Source organism: Alternaria conjuncta (genome assembly GCF_024043145.1).
Source record: "Alternaria conjuncta strain BMP 0040 chromosome Unknown scaffold_39, whole genome shotgun sequence".
NCBI lineage: Eukaryota > Fungi > Ascomycota > Dothideomycetes > Pleosporales > Pleosporaceae > Alternaria > Alternaria conjuncta.
The window spans coordinates 125261-146222 of record NW_026250128.1 but is presented as its reverse complement, the minus strand read 5'-3'; the positions used below and the strand labels follow the sequence as shown (position 1 = coordinate 146222).

Genomic DNA, 20962 nt, shown 5'->3' with positions numbered 1-20962 from the left:
TAGTTATTATTATATAACTATTTATATTAGCAAATAGAAATAGAAATAGAAATAGAAATAGGTTTTTAGTTTTAAGATAGTTATTAAAACTTCTTATATAAATTGTTATTAATAAGTTAGTTATAAAAACTACTTATATTTTCCTATTATTTAGTTGTTAAAAACTACAGCTTAAGAGGGTGTGTAAAGATTATAATAACTTAGTTATTATTATCTTTTTATTATTAAGCTTTGTTAAGATTGCACTTATTATTATTTCTTAACAAATTAGAAAAATTCTTAGTAAATCTAATTGCTTACGTAATTAAGATTTTAGTAGCTAGTTTTAATCTACTACACTAGGAGATTCTAAAACACCTCTATTTGTCTTAGCTTAGTTAATATTAGAGTTATTACGTAATTTAATAACTCTTATTTTCTTATCTCTCTTTCTGTAATTGCTAAAAGATCTAGTAATAAACTAATTATTAGTCTATGCAATACAACGTATAGACTAATATAATTAGTACTAGTCTAGATTATAAATCTAGAAGATAAGAAGAATTTAGCAGACTTAGATTATAAATCTAGGAATTAATAGAAATTTAGCAGATTTAATTATAAATCTTTATCTCTAGGCAGAAATAAGTAGATGTTTACGCAATTATTCTAGTAGCTATTTTCTATAAAAGAAATAGTAATTCTCTATAGTTATTCTTTACCTAGCAATAATATTATTACCTTTTACCTATTATCTACTCTGCAATTATATTACAATCTTTATTAGTTAATACTATTTATTATAGTATTTAACTACTTTGTTCTAACAAAGCTATATTCTATTATTAGAGAATAGTTCTTATTACCTATCTATTCTTTACAAAGTATAAAAGCTTTAATAAACTTTTCTTAACTTAAGCGTAATACTAAATTTATAGATAGAGCTAACTAATAAAGTACTATAAAATAGTATTAATAATAAATTCTACTCTACTAGCTATATTAAGAAGTGTCTATATAGAATCTAAGTAGAAATATATGTTTTTTCTTAATAATATATTTATTTAGTAGTAAAAGACTGTAAAAGAAATAGATAAGTTAACTTAGATAGTAAGTTTAAATATTAATAAAATAGTAGAGATAGATAAAGTAAAGAAGTAGTTATTTCTATAGTTTTTAAATATAGAGTAAAGCTTATAAGATTCTATATATAATAAAGAACGTAGTTATAGACTCTCTATATATAAAAGAAAGAAAGTTTATACTATAAACCTTTTCTAGTATATAGTTATATCTTAATACTACTATCTCTATTTAGATAGCTATTATAATAAACGTTAAAATCTAATATAGAAAATATAAGCGCTTTCTAATTATACTAGTACTTTACTAAGTATTTCTATTTAGTAAATACGATTACTTTTAAAGATCTACTATTATTAAATTTAGAAAAATACCTTTTCGCTAGATATTTTAAATTTTAACCTAACATTTTATTATAAAGCTTATTTATTATAACTATTTAGCATAATAAGGTTTAATAATACTTAGAAAATAGTAATACTAGAAAGGTTTTCTTTACAAAAGAGCTAAAAAGCTAAAAAAAAAACTATATATATATATCTTACTAACATCTCTTATAAAAGGCTTTAGTAGTAGTAATAGTAGTAGCTTATAAAGCTTATAATATTTAGCTAAACTAAAATATGTAATACTATATTAAGCTTTTAAACTTTAGTAAGAGCTATTTTAAATTTAGAAAGAAATCTTCTTATTCTAACTATTTTCTTTCTAAGTTTTATAATAATTAGAGAGTTTAAGATTAAAGTGTAGAGAAAGTAAAGTACAGAAAGTTTACTAGTACTCTTACTATTACTTAATAGTATTAATTTAGTTTTATATAAATTCTAGTAATATTAAAAATTATTAAATAATATACTAAGTTCTAGATCTTAAATTAAAAGTAAATACTACTACTTTTAGAAATCTATATATATAGTATTAAGTATATAGTAGAAAATAGATATATAGTTAAGATTAGCTATTTATTAGAAAAAGGTAAAGAATATTAAGTCTATTCTAATAAGTTATATAAAAGTAAATGTTTCTTAGTTTATTTATAAAATACTAAGTAAAATATAAAAAGATAAATTTAAGTCTAGTTATATATTAATATAGAAGACAAGACATTTTATAGCTAGATAATGTAAATTCTAGAAGTATATGTAAAAAATTAATAGTTTAATTTTTAATTAATTTCTAAGAGTTATAAAAAAGATACTTATTTTTTATAGAATTATATTAGTTTAGATTTTATTATAAAAAGATAAGTCTTTTATTTTTTTAATACTTATTAAAAATATTAGAGACGCTATACTAACTAAAATACTTATAAGCTACTTAAGATAAAAACCTTCTTATAGTAAATTAGGCTTATATTAACTTTAAGTATAGAAGACTAAACGTCTTTTATCTATATTACTATATTTACTAGTACTTAACTATATTAATAAATATTATTACATTACACTATCTAATATTAGAACTTATCTTTCTTCTTTTTTTGCAAATAACGTACCTACTAGTAAAGGTATCTAGAGACCTAGTTATAAAATAACTATTCTACTAAATTTAATAACTACTATTTTATCTATTTAATAGATCTAGATTTTAGTTTTCTCTTAAAAAAAAGAGTTGTTATCTAAAGTTTATCTATAGATTTATAGTAAAAACAGCTTCTAAATATATATTTTTAGTTATCTTTAAGTAGCTAGAAAGATAATCTTATTACTTTTTATAATTTCTTATAATTTAATAGAATAGAATATATTAAGTACTAATAATTCTATCTACTAATAAAATATTTTTATAAGATATAAAAAAACTATTCTAGAATTCTAGTTTACTTCTTCTATAACACTTCTTAGGTTTTTATACTTAATAAAAACTTTTAGTTTATAAAGATAAGTTTCTAGTAGTTTATTATATAATTCTATTAGAGTAATACTAATAGTAGTTATATAGGTTTTATTTTTTCTTAGTATCTTTTACTATTTTATTATTATTCTATCTTAATCTTAAGGTATTTTCTAATTACTTCTATTATATTTCTTATTTTATAAATCTTTAAATCTATAGCAACGCTATTATATAGTTCTAGTAATATAACTTTAATAATCTACTTTATTAACTAGAATATAGTATTTATATAAGATTTAATAGTTCTAAAGAGTTAATAACTTTTTATAAGAAATTTATAATAAAGCTTTTTTTTTTTATAGAAATACTATCTATTACTAGAGTACTTAGTTTTTAATAGTTTACTAATAATAATATAATATCTAATAATAATTCTAGAAAACATAATTGTTATTATAACTACCTAATAGAAAATAATATTCTTTTAAGTATAACTTTATTCTAAAAAATCTTTTATATATAATAGATTAAACTTTTACGTTTATACTTTTTAAAGTTTTTAAAAATACCTTTTACTTTTTTTTTAATTCTTTCTTCTTCTTATAACTAAGACAAAAAAATAAATCTTAATACTTAATATCTATAGCCTAAGTTTTAATAGAGATATTATTAAAACCTAGCTTTAAATTCTATATATTAATCTATATATTAAACTAAGTATATTTAGTTTTAATAGTTTAGAATTATAAGCCTTTTACTCTTAGATAGAAGCTTAAAAATAGTTAGTAGCTTAGATAGTATAACTATAGACTAGAGTTTAATTAAAATCTAAAATATATTAATTATTAGAGTGTTTTGGTTAAATCTTTAGAGAGAAAAAAAAAAACTCTACTTTAATTATTTATATCTATATTATAGTTTTAAAAAATCTACTTAGAAGAGCTATAAACGCTTTAAAAGCTATTAAAAAATATAAATAGCTTTTAGTAAAGTAAGCTTTAGGTAATATATAATTAACGTTTAATCTAGTAGCTATAGAAATATCTTTAAACTTACTACTATTTAAAACCTAGAGATACTAATATAAGCTAATATAAGTAATAGTAATAGAAGTAATTAAATATAATATTAATAAAGTAATACACTAAAGCGTTTATAGATTTATAGATTAGTTATATAAGAAAATAAAAGTAATAAATATATATATAATTACTTTAAAACTACTAGATTTTAAATATTACATATTAGTTAAGCGCTTTTAGTTATAGTTAAGCTAGTATAAGTTTTTTTATAAATTTTAAAAGTACTTAAAGATCTAGAAATATTAATAGTTTAGAATATATAATTCTATTAGACTTTTAATAAATTTTTTTCTACTTTAGATCTATTAGTTTATTAGGTAAGAAGTAACATATTTATATATAGTTCTAATAAATAATCTACCTACTATATACCTTAGTTTTTCTATAACTACCTTTAGTAAGTAAGTTAAAGAATATAAATAATTTAATTACTTTTAAAGTAGTTCTACTAGAGACTAAAATTAAAGAGTATTAAATACGATTCTTTAAAAATAATAAATAGAATCTACTTATATATTTTTTAAAGCTAATTAATTATAGTTAAGTATTAATATAGAGTAGAGTAATACTATATAGTTAGTAACTCTATATAGTACTTTTATTTTAGATATTATAGTAGAATGTTAATATAGAGTAGAATAATAAAACGCAGTCTAGTAACTCTATATAGTAATCTTAATATAGATATATTTTCTAAACACCTTATATTCGCTGTAATATAGTAGTAGGTTTTATTATAGATATACTTTCTAAATACTCTTTACTTACTAGATATAATAGTAGAAATAAAAACTAGAGAATAAGTTAGTATTATAAATATTATTATAAGTAGTGCTAGCTTAATAATTATATATAAACTTTTTCTCTAACATCTACTATAGATATAGATAGTAATAATATTCTAATATAGAGTAGTAGTAATAGAGACATCTTTAGTAAACCTAGAGATAGACTTAGAAGTAGTAATAGATAAGCTATAAGGCTATAGAGCTATAGAAATATTAAATATTTAGTAGAAAAAGTAGAGGTTAGAGTAGATATTAGAGTATAGTATAATATAGTTTTTCTCTTAGCTATAAAGCTAAATTAGTATATTTAGTCTATAGAAGTAAATTAATAGAATTATAAGTAGAATAAGTAAACTTTAAGTGTAAAGTAATATTAAATTATAGTACTATACTACTATAAAGTATATAAAGATATTTACGTAGGTATACTATAGTATAGAGAATAGTAGTATAGAAAAGATTCTAAAAAGTATTAGATTTAGAAAACTCTGTTTTTTTTCTTTTTTTCTCTTTTATAATTCTATATTCTAAAAACTTTTTATATCTCTAAAAGCTTTTTATATCTTTATAAACTTTAAATATATAAGTACTACTTCTTTATAACTTAATACTAACTAATATTCTTTTAAATATATTTAACTTTAACTTTCTTACTACTATTAAAGCTACTATTATAGCTACTACTAAAATAGCTACTTTTAGCGCGCTTATTTTAAATTACTAAAAAATCTAGTAAGTAAAGTATACTATATTAAATATAGTAATAAATAACTATTATTATATCTAAAAATAATATTTAAAACTATAGTTCTTTAGAACTATATATAAGTACTATATATTACTAAGTATATATACGTATTACTAAGTATAATTTTTAAGTTTAAAAATAAACTAGTATTAAATAAGCTTTATTAAATAAACTAGTTAGTAGTTACTATTTTTATAGTAAGTAAAGTATATATACTAATAAGTTTAGACTTATAAACTACTAAGAGAATCTTTATAGTATAGTAGTATAAGTAGCTTAAAGCTTTAAAAGTTAAAATTACTAAAAGTTAGGCGCTAATAATTAAGAAATAGAAGTATATTAACTTTACTCTAAACTAGTAGTATAATACGTAAAAGTAAAAAGTTTTTTATATTTTTTATAAAGTATATAAATATAAAGCTATCTAAAAATAAGTAGTAAAGTCTAGTATAAAAGGTAGTAGTAAGAAACATAACTTATTAGTATAAATAGAGAGTAATTAGAAAGATAATAGAAGATATAGATTATAAGTAGTAGTTATCTAATATTACTAATTTAGCTAGACTTATAAGTAATTATTTTTTTTTTTTTTTTTTTTTTTTTAGAGTTCTAAGCTTTTACTCTTATAAGTATACTACTATTCTATTTTTATTCTATGTATTTATAGCTATAATTAGTACTTTACTTTATACTTTTAATTAATAAATATATAGTAAGAAAGATTAGTTTTTTATATATAGTAATAGTAGTAATTTAAACTTCTAAGCTAGCCTAAAAAAGCTATAAGTTAAAAAAACACTTTAAAACTCTATCTTATAACTATAGTAGTAATATAGATAGAAAGGCCTATATATACTTTATAGATTGTTCTACTTAGTTCTAGATTAACTTAATAATCTAGTAATTATATATATAGTCTTGCGCTATCTCTATATAATTATCTTAATCTTAAATTTAGCTCTAGAACATTAAGTAAGAGCTATTACGTAATACGTTATTAAACTAAAGTAGGTAAAAGTCTAATTAGTGTTATTATAATAGAACGCGTAGAAGTAAGAGAAAGTAAAAGAAAAAAGTAGTAGGTAAGAGACTTAGAGTTATAATAAAGTAATATTAGAAGGTAAACACTAGTGTATATTACAAAAGTACGTAATAGCTTACTAGGTAAATAAGTATTTATAAGAAGAGATATATATATATCTTACACTATTTTCTAGCTTTTCTATACTACTTTTCTCTTCTATACTACTTTCTATCTCTTCTAAATTCTATATAACTTTTCTTCTTCTTCTTTTTATTAATCTAAAATAATAATATAATAACTCTAAATATTAACAAATAACTACTATAATTAATACGTAGACACACTACTACTTTCTATAATATACTTTAAGAACTTTATTAATAATAACGTACGTATACTATATATTTAGCTAGTATAGCTATTCTATAAGCTTAGCTTATATAATAAGTAAATACTAAACCTTTACTACTTTAATACTATAAGTAATCTCTAAGAGTTAATTATTAGCTATATTACTAAAAATAAGCTTTTATATATACTACTAATTATTAAAGAATAAGCTAGGCTTTTTAATAGTTAAGACTAGGTTAAACTAGTGTACCTTTATAATAAAAAGAGTAACCTATATAGTATACTTATAAAGATAGGTATTAAGAGCTAAGTATTTCTAAACTAGAAAAAAAAGTTTCTTAAGCGTATAGCTAATAATAGTATTACTAGTATATAGCTTAGGTAGTTTCTTTACTTTTTAGCCTTTTTTAAAATAATCTAATAGTATAGCTTTTATATATCTCTATATATAAATTAAATTAACTAACTAAAGCGCGCGCTTTTAATAATAAGTAGCTAGAGCTAGAGAAGAATATATTAATAGGTAGAAATTAAGAGTTAGGCGTAGGTATTAGGCTTAGATAGGTAAAGTAACTAGTAGAGCGTGTTAGAAAGAAAGAGAAAGAGATAAGCTATTATTGTTATTATTAGTATTTATATAGTTATACCTATATTGTAATAACGTAATAGATTATAAACCTAAATACTAAGTGCTAATTAAGTACTAAGTAATAAGTAAATGCTACTACTTCTATATACCTAAAACTATAGTAATAAAGCTATAGTAGAATAAGTAATTATATATAAAATATAAATTACTTATAATTTTATAAGTATTATATAAGTATTTTATATTATATTAAAGACTTTATAATAGTAATAGACTAACTTAGTTTCTCTTTAGTATTACGTAATTATATAAGATTAGTGCTAGTACTAGTTAATAGTCTAGATAGCTTTTAGTAATATATTATAAATATAAAGAAGTTAGTTATTTATACTTATATACGTAAGTATTATTAAAGTAGTATAAGTATAAGTAGTATAAGTTATAAATCTAGACTTATGTTAGAGTTTTTTAAGTTTACTATTAGGTCTAATATAGTAATAAGTTACTACGTAATTATAAAGTTATATAATTACTTAACTTTAAAAAAAGTACACTATAGACTTTATATCTAAGGTCTAGAGAGATTAAAGATAACTAAATTGTTTTTATTTTATAATAACGTATATTTAAAAGTAATAAGTAATTCTACTTAAGACTAAAACTTCTAATATTTAAGATTAATACTTAATAGATATAGAAAGTTTAAAATATTTATTAAAAAGTAAAAAGTACACTAATATATATTTTAGAAAATTTAATTCTTAAAATTATCTAATTAGATAGTAAAAGACTTAAATTTATAATAGGTTTATCTTATATAAGTAAATAAGAATTTTTCTATAATTATAGTTAATACTAACTTAATATATAAGCTATAACTTAAAGTTTCTTTAATTAAAAAAAGTATTCTTTAAATCTAATCTACTACTTATAGCTTTAGTACTACTACCTTAAGATAGACTTCTAGTTCTAGAACTTAAATTAAAAAAATAATATACTATTAGAATAATCTTTAGAAAATTCTATAGTTAAAATAGATATCTAACATAATAACTTTAATATATATTTTAGTATTAAATCTTTTCTATACTATATATATTAGTATATACTTATTCTATAAATAAAGTACTTCTTTATTTATTAGAAGTTTATTATTAGCCTTTTAGAAGTATCTATTAAATATTAGTTAATATACTATCTTTACTTAATTTAATATTTTTATCTCTCTTCTTTAATAAATCTATCTAACTAAGTTATAATAAATAGATAATTTTATAGAGTAGAGATAATAAGACTAGTAATATAATAACTACTAAGTTACTTATAGCTAGAGTAATTTAAAAGAATAGTATATAAGAACATATATACTCTAAAATAGTAGTAGAATAGATATATCTTCTTTGCACTTAATAATAAATAAAGTCTATAATTAATTAAAACTTTAGTCTAAATTAATTTCTTATATATAAATAAAGTTATTATTTAGTATATAGTATAATTTAGGATAGCTTTTATTTTCTTAAATTAAAGTAGTAAAGTAGATTTCTATTATAATTATAATTATATATAGAAGTTTTATATAATCTAGAACAAAACTCTAAGTTAAAATAAGTACTAGAAGCTCTAGAAATAGTAATCTATATACTAAATTTGTACACTATTATAAAGTATATTAGTATATTTAGTAGTAAACTAGTATTATTAATTTATCTTTTGTATAACTCTATAGTAGTAAATATCTTTCTAATACTAAGATTAGCCTTATATTAGTTAATAGTTTTAATTTAAGTAAAGTTCTATCTAAGCTTATATAATATAGGTCTAAAGCTTATAATATTAACTTAAGAATTATAGAATTTAGAATATACTATTCTAGTAAGAAATATAGAAAAAGTAGCTTTTAGTTAATATTAGTTTAGAGCTAAGACTAAAAGGTTTTATAGATATATAATTAATACTTATATATTTTAAAGTACACTACTAGTTTATTCTAAGCTACTATTTTTTATTAAAGAACTAAGAATATAAAATTACTCTAGTAATCTTTAGATATAGTTTTAGTAGATAAATATAATTTAATTTATTAGTAAGCTATTAGTTCTATATTCTATAAGCTAGTTCTAAAAGAGTAAAATGTATTACTAGTACTAAAGAATAAATAACTAAAGGTCTTTTCTACTTTTAGAGATATAGTACTAGATAAGCTAAGACTTAGAGTCTTAGTACTAATATCTTAATAGTAGCTAAATCTTTTTAATATTTTAACTAGCTATAAAGCTATTTTTATACTAAAGTACGCTAATAATAATTATTAACATTAATTTTTAAAAGAATAATAGTATAATTAAATATACTTATTAGCTTATAACTAAAAGAGTATTATATTTAAATACTAATACTTAGAATATATATAATAAAAACTTTCTTAGTAATAGTGTTATTTTCTATTCTAAAAGTTACTTTTAGAAATCTAAAAAGATATTAAAGTCTTTTAAATCTAATACTAAATACTATATAAGTACTTTAAACTATATAAAAGGTTTCTTAGTAAATCTAGTAGAATATTATTATAGAGTAAAGTAATAAAACGTAGTCTAGTAACTCTATATAGTAATCTTAATATATATATATTTTCTAAATACCTTATGTCTACTATATTATAGTAGTAGGTTTTTCTAGGTAATTATAATTATAAAACTTATTTCTTACTAGTTAAATTATCTTACTATCTTACTAAAAAGCTTTACTAAGTTACTTTATTATTACTATAGAAAATATATTTAATATAACTATATTTCTATTATAAAGTTTATATAAGGTACTTTATTTCTAGTAAAAAGAAAAGTCTATTAAAGAAGTAATTTAAAAAGCTATTCTAGTAATTCTAAAGTAGACTACTTTCTATATAATTAAAAATGTAATAGAGAGCTATATATAGAATTATTTATATAATTCTAGAACTATAGAAAGTTTTAAAAAAAGTTTTATTAATTCTTATATTATTCTTAAGAATTATTTAATTAGAGTATAGCTTTTAGTTATTTATGTCTTTATTCTTATATTTAAGAAGCTTACTAATAAGATTTATATTTAAGAATAGTAAGTAGAGTTCTAATTTAATAAAATTTATAGAAAATTATTTAGTTAGTAAGCTAATTAAATAAAAGCTTATAAAAGTTATTACTATCTTTATATCTAGAGTAAGCTCTACACTAGTAATCTAGAACTATAACTAGATATCTAGATATAGAAGATAATAAGAAATAAACTACTAGTTATAAGAGATTTCTAGTATATCTTTTCTTATTTAGTACTATTACTTAGATAGACACTATAGTTATATATTATAGTTATCTAATATAAGATCTATAGAATAAGAATATAATTATAGTTAAGAGTAGATATATATTATAACTTCTATTAGTAGTATTTCTATTATTATATATATTATATTATTACTAGATATTTCTAGTTACTTCTAGATATAGTATAAACTAGAAAGTATTATAGATAAGTATAGAGTTAGTTTATAAACTAGTAATAATCTTATTACTAATACTAAAATATCTTAAATTAATATTAAAATTATTCTAGTAGTTATAAAGAGAACTAGCTAAGCGCTTTTTATCTCTTTTTAATATTTTTTTTATATTTATTTACTATAAAGTTAACTCTAAATTATAATTAAAAATACTATAGAATATACTATAGCTTTATATATAGTATAAAAACCTATTATATTTAAGATTAAATTAGATCTTCTTATATTAATTTTACAGGTTTATTATATACTAGCTTATCTAGATTATTATTAGCTATATTCTATACTACGTATAATAGATTTACTTCTATCTAGATTATTTTACTTCTAGATTTTATTTTATATATTTTATAAATCTACTATAGTAAGCTTATAAATTACTAACTTTTTAAGCTATCTAAAGCTTTAATATAGTATAGTAGCTTATACTAGTTAACTAAAGTACTAATTATTCTTTATTTTCTAGTATAAATAGCTAATTAAATCTTATAAGCTTTACTAATTAGCTTAGTACTACTTTATATATAGACTTTAGATTAGAATAGTTATCTTAGTATAATTTTATTAGTAGTAGTAGCTTTGTTAGTAAATAGTTATTAAGAATAAACTATAGTATATAACCTATATACCTAAATATAATATAGTATAGAGTACTAGCGCTAAATAAAACTAGCTTCTTATAAGAGTTAATAAGATATATTAAATATTATTATAAATTTTACTTCTTAAATACTTAGAGCTAAAGATATAACTTTTCTATACTTTTAATAAGTAGATTTTTTTATAATAACTATATTATAATTACTATAGCTATAGTAGTAGTATTCTATATCTTTTCTACTAGTATAAATTCTTACTACTTTCTTTTAGACTCTTCTTATACCTTAGCTAGAGTATTTATCTAGAACTTATTTTATACTAACTATTATACTTAAATAATACTTACTTATTATATAGTATAGATTAAGTAAAGTATAACTAGTATTAAAGAAAATAAAATAAAAAGCTAATTAGAAATATAGACTATATATAATACTTATAGTACTATCTATCTACATTTTTTACTACTTTTTATTAATAGTATTTTATTAATTATTAAATATAAAGATACTTTTTATACTAAAAGTGTAGTAGTAAATATAAATAAGTAAGTATATATAGAGTTAAGCTAGTATAGTAGATAGAAAAAAAGCTTTATCTTTAGTTAATATATCTACTTATATTTTATATTTAGATGTGCTTTAAAAGCTTAGGTGTATAGACTATATCTATATAGTATAGTATCTTATTTAATAGTTATTTGTACTTAGTAGATATATATATTCTCTTTTAGCTATTATATATTATAATTACTAACTACTTTTTTAGTAATTTTATTATAATACTTTATATATAACTTTTTTCTATCTAACTATACTATATTTAGATTAGCTTAAAGGTTTATCTATTATTCTTATCTAAGTCTTCTCTATTACTATAACTAAGTAAATTCTAATACTATTAGAGATACTTAGTAGTAAGAAATAAATAAATAGAGATTAAGTAAAATAAAACACTAAGTCTACTATAAAGATTTATAATAACTTTATATATATAATTTAAATTATAGTACTTACTACGCGCTAGAAGAATATTAAAAAGATTATATAGTATTTACTCTTTATATAGTACTATATATTACACTAGTAGATATAATAAGTTATAGCTAATAGTCTAGCTCTAGATAGAGTCTAGATATTTATTAATATATAAGAAAGCTACTATTAATAGATTCTAAGAGATAATTACTATTACTATTATTCTTACTATAGAATTCTTCTACTATATTTTATAATTTAATTTTACTATATCTATATTTATACTACTTATTAGTAGTAATACTATATTATATAAGTTTTCTATAGGCTAAATTAAAGTAATATATATTATACTAGATAATATAAATAGCTTTATATATAGTGTAAAGTAAAGAGATATTAGTAAATTATAGTCTACTACTTTATATTTATCTAGTTATTATCTAATCTATAATCTTTTCTAGCGCTAGTGTTAAGTATCTAAACTATACTTATAAATACTAGCTATAAGAATTATATCTAGAACTAAGTAATTATCTATATATATATCTACTATTAATATTACTTATAGTGTTAGCTAGTAATATACTAAGCTTTAAATATAGTTTTATTACTAGTTCTTTATAATATAAAGCTAATAATTATTAATAATATAAGTATAAAGAAGATATAATTATATCTATAAATTTACTTAAATAGTTTATTTAGTATATTACTTAGTAATAGCTCTCTATTTATAGCTTATTAACTATAGTAATCTATTCTAGTATTAGGTTTTAAATCTTAAACTATAGTATTACTCTATTATCTTTACTAATAGCTACTTAGTAAAAAAACTATAGTTTATCTTATGTTTATTCTATACTATACCTTAATAGTAGTTTATTATTAATATAGTAGATTTAACTTAAGACTAGACTTTACTCTAGATAGATAGTATAGTAGATTTATATTAAAAGCTTTATTAATAAAGAATAAGCTATAATCTATCTATTCTACTATAGGTAATAGTACCTAGTATAATACTAGATAGAGTACATTTTCTTAGTAGCTCTAGCTATAGAACTATTATTCTATTAGAAGTAATTCTAATAAAGAATATAAATAAAGACGTTTTTACTATTAATAAACTAGCGTCTCTTCTACTACTATATCTTTATACCTCTAATATATATCTTCTAGAGTCTATTACTAGTTTAAAGTCTTTTAGTTATTAACTTATCTAAGTAATATTTATATAGTTTAATAGCTACTATAAGTAACTTATTACTATAATCTTACTATTAGACTTTATACTAGTTCTATAGATAGCTTATATATCTAGTTTACCTTTATAGAAGCTATAACTACTATATACTATATTTATTATAGTAACTAATTTAAACTATATAGTACTCTCTTAGAACTAGATAATAATAGTACTTATAGTTAATAAAAGTTTATAATTTTCTAAAGATTATAAGTAGTATATAGAGACTATATAAATTATTTATTATAGTATAGTTAAGAGAATACGTATAGTATATATTATAAGCTAATTTTATTAGTATTATTCTCTACTCTACTATATAGATTACCTAGTTACCTTTAATAATTAGATAATATAAGTTTTATATAATAGTAAAGCTTTTATAGATAAGCGTAGTACTCTAAATATATTTATAACTTTAGCTTATATTATAGTAGCTATTAGATAATAGTAGATCTAGATATAGTAGAAAAGTAGGTAATACTTACTATCTAAAGACGTTAAGTCTCTAGAATAGCTTTCTCTATAATACCTTCTTACCTTAGGCGCTTTTATTTTTATTAACCTACTATCTTTATTTATCTATAATTTATAGAATACTCTTTATAGTACTAATTCTATAATAAATAATAAACTTACTACTACTACTAATAGAGTTATCTAAATAGCTTATTTTTAAGCTCTTATTTACTTAGAGATTAGATCTCTATAGTAAATACTCTTTACACTTACTACTAGAGCTACTATATAAGCTTAATTTTACTAAGAAGTCTTAGTAATAGTAATAATAATATATACTAAGTAGAGCTATAATAACACTATAGCGTATTTATATATAAAATATTAATTCTAATAGTAAGAGTATAGAAAGCACTACTTCTAGTTAATAATAGATCTAGCTATTAGTATATTTAATTACTACTATATAATTAGTAGTGCTAGCGCAATTAATATAATTCTTATTATCTAGTTTATATAATACTTTCTTAAACTCTATTACTCTTCTTTATTATTATATTATTTTCTTATTTATAATACTAACTAAGTTATTAATTAATTATCTTAGGCTATTCTACTCTATATTATTTATAGTAGTATCTTTATCTACTTCTAGTAATCTACCTTTATATATTATTTTATTTTAGACTTATATCTAAGCGCTTAATAATAATTATCTTAGTAATTACTAGAGAAGCGTCTTCTACGCCTATTAATCTCTATCTCTAAGTATCTAGAGGTTAACACTACTAATTCTTCTACCTATTATATATAATTATAAAATATTCTATACTATTAATTAATACCTTAACTAAAATAGATATAATACTATCTACTAATAGCTATAACTCTTCTTGTATATTAGCTATAAGGTCTCTAATAAAGTAGAAAGTATTTCTATAAATACTTTAGATATTCTCTTATAATACTATTCTTAGCTTTAGATAGACTCTACTAAATACTAATATTACGTTTACTAACGCTTTAAAGAGTCTAGAACTATATTTTAGAAACTTTACTTTATATTACTACTAACTTATCTATAGCTTTGTTTTACTATTAGTGTCTATAATATAGTATAAACTCTAGCTTTTTAGCGTTATTAATACGCTTTAATTAGATTAGTATATATAAAATATAGTATATAGTAAAGTATTATATATAGAAAGTATAAGTATAAGCTACTAGTAGAGGTAGACCTATATATACACTAAAGCGAGAAAGTCTAGTAGATATACTAGTAATTACTTCTTATATTTATTAAACTATATTTACTTATTTATTTAAGTAAGAAAGCTCTTTTATTATACTAGTTATTTAGCAACTTTACTATATATAGTAATTCTAGCTAACTATAATTTATATAAGTAATAAATTAGATTAATCTAGAAATATTTAAAAGATATCTTATACCTATATTTATTAAAATTAAAGTAATATACCTACTTATTAATATATTTAGTTTTATTCTTAATACTTTTATAACTATTACTATACTATATATTACTAACTATATAGATAGAAGATAATATAAGAAATATATACTAGAGCTATATTACTATACTCTTCTTAGAAAAGTTATATTTAGAATATTTATAAATATATACTTTAAATAATAAGAAAGTATCTTTATCTTATTTTAATCTAAGTACTTACTAAGCTTCTCTTCTTAACTATTAATTTATATATTAGTAGCGTAGGTAATAATATTATAAGAGAAGTTATCTTACGTAGAAAATATATAATAGATATAATTTAAGCTATTATTACCTCTACTTATAAGCTATTTATAGTTTAATATTAGTAAATATACTATATCTAACTCTACTTTAATAAATACTTAATTATATAATTATCTTCTTAAATAGATTGTAAGATATTAGCGCTTATTTAACTAAGTAGTAAAGTTAACACTATATAAGTAGTAAAAGCTTATTTAATCTATATATACTTATATCTTTAGCTATATAAGCAAATTATTATAGTAAGCTAGACTTACTAGTAAAGTAGTATATTTATCTAAACGCTTGTATTACCTTACTAATAACTACTTTACTATATACTTAAATATCTTTTATACACTAATTATTAGAGATAGATTAAATAAAAATAGTATTTTATTTAATAGTTAGCGCGATTATTTAGGCGTAACATTAAGAGAAGCCTTTATTCTAAGATATTCTACTAATTACTAAGCTGCGGTTTAGACTATTCTAGTGTAGAGAAGCAACGCGTACGTAAAACTTCTAGATAGGCTTAAGCTTGCGAGAGAAGATAGCTAGCAGTTAAAACATCTTATTAATTATTAGCTTACTTTTAGCGCAATATAAGCTTCTTAGCTAGTACCTAACTAACTATCTCCGAGTATATAGACGATCTGGAATAGTAGGAGGCATAAAGGAAGACATCTTACCGGTACGGGGATAATCTGGCTAGTACACAGGCACGTTGCGGGGCGCGAGATTATCTACGCCTATGTCACTACATCTTTTTAACGTTCGACCCGTGATGTACTGCTACTATTAAGTTTTCTCTAGAGTATTTTTCAAGTGCGTAGTGGCATGACATTTGGCACTGCCTTCTACGAGACATGCGTTGTTGACTTAGATTTGCTTCGCTGCGACGCAAATTCTGGCCTGCATGTTAGTCGAACAACGGTTAGACTTTGTACAGTCATGCCGCATCGACACTATAGGTCTGTCAGATATATTGCCGCTGCGATGAAAACTTCTATTTCGTTGATGATGCTTGACCTGGGGTTTTGAGCCCTGGAATTTTGTGCGCGTTTGCGCAGTCCTCTTGTTACTCTGGTACAGGCGAATTTGATTCGACGAGAACAATGGCGCATCATTTTACATAAGCTTTATGTGAGCTCGGAAGATCGTGGAGACAATTATGGCCAAAATGGTGAAACAGCGACTTCGTACAGCGATAACATCCTTGCTTCCTATTCAGGTCAACTGCACAACTGTGCTGGTGACGGATCTTTGCTCGCATGAAACACCCGAAGGCTCTGAGCATTACGAAGGCACGCAGCTAACGGTCTGGCAAGTCTGACTTGTATCTGGCTAGATGTGCTTTGTGCAGAGGTTAGCACGCTGATCGCGTTTCAGCATCTCGAAGTGTGTTTTGAAAAAGACTGAATGTCATAGCCCGCGGTGGAGTCGTTGATCTAATCCTCTACCGAATCTTTGGTGGTGAGATCGAACAACACATACTCCTTTTGGTCATCTTGCGTTTAATCTAGAAGCACTCATCTTTTACACACGGCAGCGCAAGCGGGTGATCTGCTGCGGGAACCTTATCATCACACATATTCGTCACCATAAATCAAGAGCAGCTGAGGAGATTGTATGATTAGAACTACTCAACCTCATGGTGACATTGAGGCAAAAGAGCGCGCTCGCACTAGCAAGGGCACTTCCGGTACAAGAGCAATACGACAAGATTGTATGGAATCCTTTTACCTGGGACTAGAAGACTGCATCGTGAAAGCCGTCATCTCGCGCGCATCACCTAGTTCCCTTTTCACCAACGTGACAACTTCTCACAGATGTTCCACACCCCAAACCAGGTACACCTACTTTTCCTCATCTTCTCCGCCCTTGTAAAGCGCCATGAAGCCCTCTCCAAACGGGGTCCTCTTCTTCGGAACCTTCGTCTTGGTCGGATCTTTCCACTTTGGACTCAAGCCCAGCATCGTCCTCAGCTCGGGTGCCGCGAACTGCAGAGCCGGATCCATATCGCGGTTGAAGAGGTGCTTGCGCCATGCATTGCGGAAGTTGAAGATGTGTACAGCGGGATCGCGGGGGATGAGTGAGGAACCCTTCCTGAGGATGGCCGAGCGGTCGGCTTGCTGAGCTCGCAGTTGAGACATCGGGATTGTGGTGACCTTGTCGAACGGGATGATTGGCTTGGTGTTCTTCTTCCTGGGACTTTTGGGGTTGGACGATGGCGGAGGTGGAGGAGATGGAGGCGCCTCGTATTCGTCGTAATGAAATGGCGATAGCGGCCGAGCCGGGGGCAGGCATACTGGAGATTGAGCGACCGTGGGTTGTTGCGCCTGTTTCGCCGTCTTAGAGGGCTTCTTGACACCGGCTTTGTTGCGCTGCGCCGTAGAGAAGATGGGCGTGTCGGTAGCCGTGGGGAGAACGCTCTTCTTGCGCGGCGCCATGATGAGAGCGGTAGCTCCAATGGAGCGCTTGGGAGACTGAAATCTTCTCTTTTTATATCTTGTGAGACCGGTGAGTAGTTCAATCGAGTGTGGGAGCGTCGAGTTTGTTTTGCACGCGTACCTCCGTTTGCTAGTGTCTTGGCGCTGGGTGAGCGTGTTTGTCCATCGGTGGATGAGACAGTCCGACTACTGACATTCCTCATGCTGTGAGACAAAGCCCTTCCACGGCGTGCGCCCGCTGTGGCATATGAACGTGCTCATGGGCTGTAATGGATGGCGTCTGCATGAGATGGACTCACTGGGTTTGTCCGCAGAGACAGTAGATACTGCGGTCAAGTCTTGAAGTTGACAGGCGGTAAGACGCACTCGACATCATGTAGGTCGGTAGTGTGACTCAGCACACTGGAGAGACTGCGATGAGCGTGCATGAGGTAGTCATGTTCACTTCACCGACATGATCTGTTGACTAATGCGGGAGGTGGAAAAGACACTGCTACCATAAAGTCTCAGGCGCGCGCATGATGCAGCGGACGCGTCGGATATCAAGAGATAAGCAGTCGCTTTGTAGGGCAACAGGTGTGTGTAAGGTCGTCGAAGAGGCTATCATCGCATGTATATGACTGGACCTCGGCTGGATGGCACCCAGCAGCCTATTGTTCCTGTTGCCCAAGACACATTGACTTGGTGGATGTTCGAGATATGAGCTACCGTCTACAGCCACACATACCAGGAGTACCGTGTGACGCGGCTCACGGTCTTGGTCTCTCACAGAATTAGCAATTCCTGTGTGGCCTTCTGCTGTGCTTCTCATATCGAGAGAAGAATCAGTGCATTGGGAAGTTTTCCTTCATGTAACGATGTAGGTAACACAGATGTATCTGATCGCCTAATCATGTCCAAGCCATATCACGACGTGTCTCTAGTGAGTCTACTGAGGCTGGTCAATCCGCGTGTCTGGCTTGGGAGCCATGGTCGTGTCCTCAAGCCGATATACTCCTGGGCTGTACGTGCGGTATATATGCAGCCGGTGGTTGCTCAATGTCCATCAAGATTTTCCAGCCTTCCTTCTGATGTCGTATTCAGAGTACAGTTTTCCGTTGTTGTTTCCCGGCAAAAGATGCCCAGCAAGCATGCATCATCAGCAGGTATCACAACGAAGGTGTTCGGTATCTGACCATCACCATGCGGCGTTTCTTGCGAATTGCTTGTTGCGGGTAATTGCGGTATGTGATATGACCCTGCATTGCGGGGTCGGTAGGGAGAAGCGCTATCGTTCCCAGATTAGTCCAATAGATCTGAGGTAGCGATGTTCGGAAGAGCAACTGCTGACTGTACCCATCACCTCTGCACTTGGCCAGCTCTACCAGCAATTGCAGCAGCCAATTTTACGGAGCGAGTTGAGCTAGCCCGCCGAGAGGGGAATCGGCAAATGCAGCCGCGGGTTCTAGGTACTCCGGCGGCGGCGAAAATGACAGATGCGGTGGCCAGACTAGCCCGTCGCTCAGTGATGGCATTTCAATCTTCTAATACCCGTTTTCGAGAATAGCATCTTGTCGGATCGGAAGCTGAATTGGAGGGAGTTTGATCCTGACGCGTCGTATCATTTGTTTGAGTAGGCTGGGCAGCAGTCACCGGACGGGCGCCACGCCATACACTGTCGAAGAGAAAAGAGAAGATGAAGCTTTGTGTAAGTGCGCGCTATTACGATAAGCGCACTGCGACTATGAGCTGCATAATTAATGCGTGCAGACTAACATATTGAACGTAATAACCACATGGTAGAGGAACCATTCGCTCCCTTGCCCCTACGAGGTTCTTGACGTAATGGCATGAACGGTGCCTCCATTGGCATTTGCCTCAGACTTCGCATCAACGTAATAATCGTGGTTTCGCATTCTTGGAGGAGGTAAAAGGCTCCCTGGGCACGAGAGCTCAGTACTCGTGTGGGCGGACAGCCGTGGTCTAGAAATAGTACATGGCAGAAGGCAGTGGTGGTGGGGTTGCGTACATCACTGGAAGCGTGCCGAATGCACGTGTAGCACCGAAGTTTTGCCGGCCCTTCCGGCTTCCAGTGACGTAAGCGACCCTACTACTCCCCGACCGCTGCTACTGCAAACATCTACTCCAAGGCCCACAAGTTCAGCAACATTTAGAAGCACATCTACCACCTCCAAATGCCACGGATGGCGAGTAAGACTCGTCAGAACATCCCGGCCATAGCCACCACGCAGGACTGGCAGCTCCCCGCTCACGCCACACGGCTCCCAAGTGTGACCCTCTGCCTCGAGCTGGGTAAAGAGACCGCCAACGGCTATGCTCCTAACATGTCACATGCGTATAAAGAGATGTAATGAACGAAACATGTCGAAACGCGAGTCCATTCCCATATCGCGATTTCGCAAGGTGACGATTCCGACTGCCCTAGGCAAACAGTACCTACTGA

The 20962-nt window shown here is 25.9% G+C and overlaps 1 protein-coding gene across 1 annotated transcript; it reads right to left on the bottom strand.

Annotated features, from left to right (window-relative positions):
- Positions 1–17925: 17925 nt before the first annotated feature.
- Positions 17926–18519, bottom strand: J4E85_011642 (uncharacterized protein; the record flags this gene model as incomplete). The annotated part of the gene is made up of 1 exon (XM_051475843.1): positions 17926–18519. One exon carries the CDS (start codon positions 18517–18519, stop codon positions 17926–17928), a length of 594 nt encoding a protein of 197 aa, XP_051320358.1.
- Between the last annotated feature and the right edge of the window lie 2443 nt (positions 18520–20962).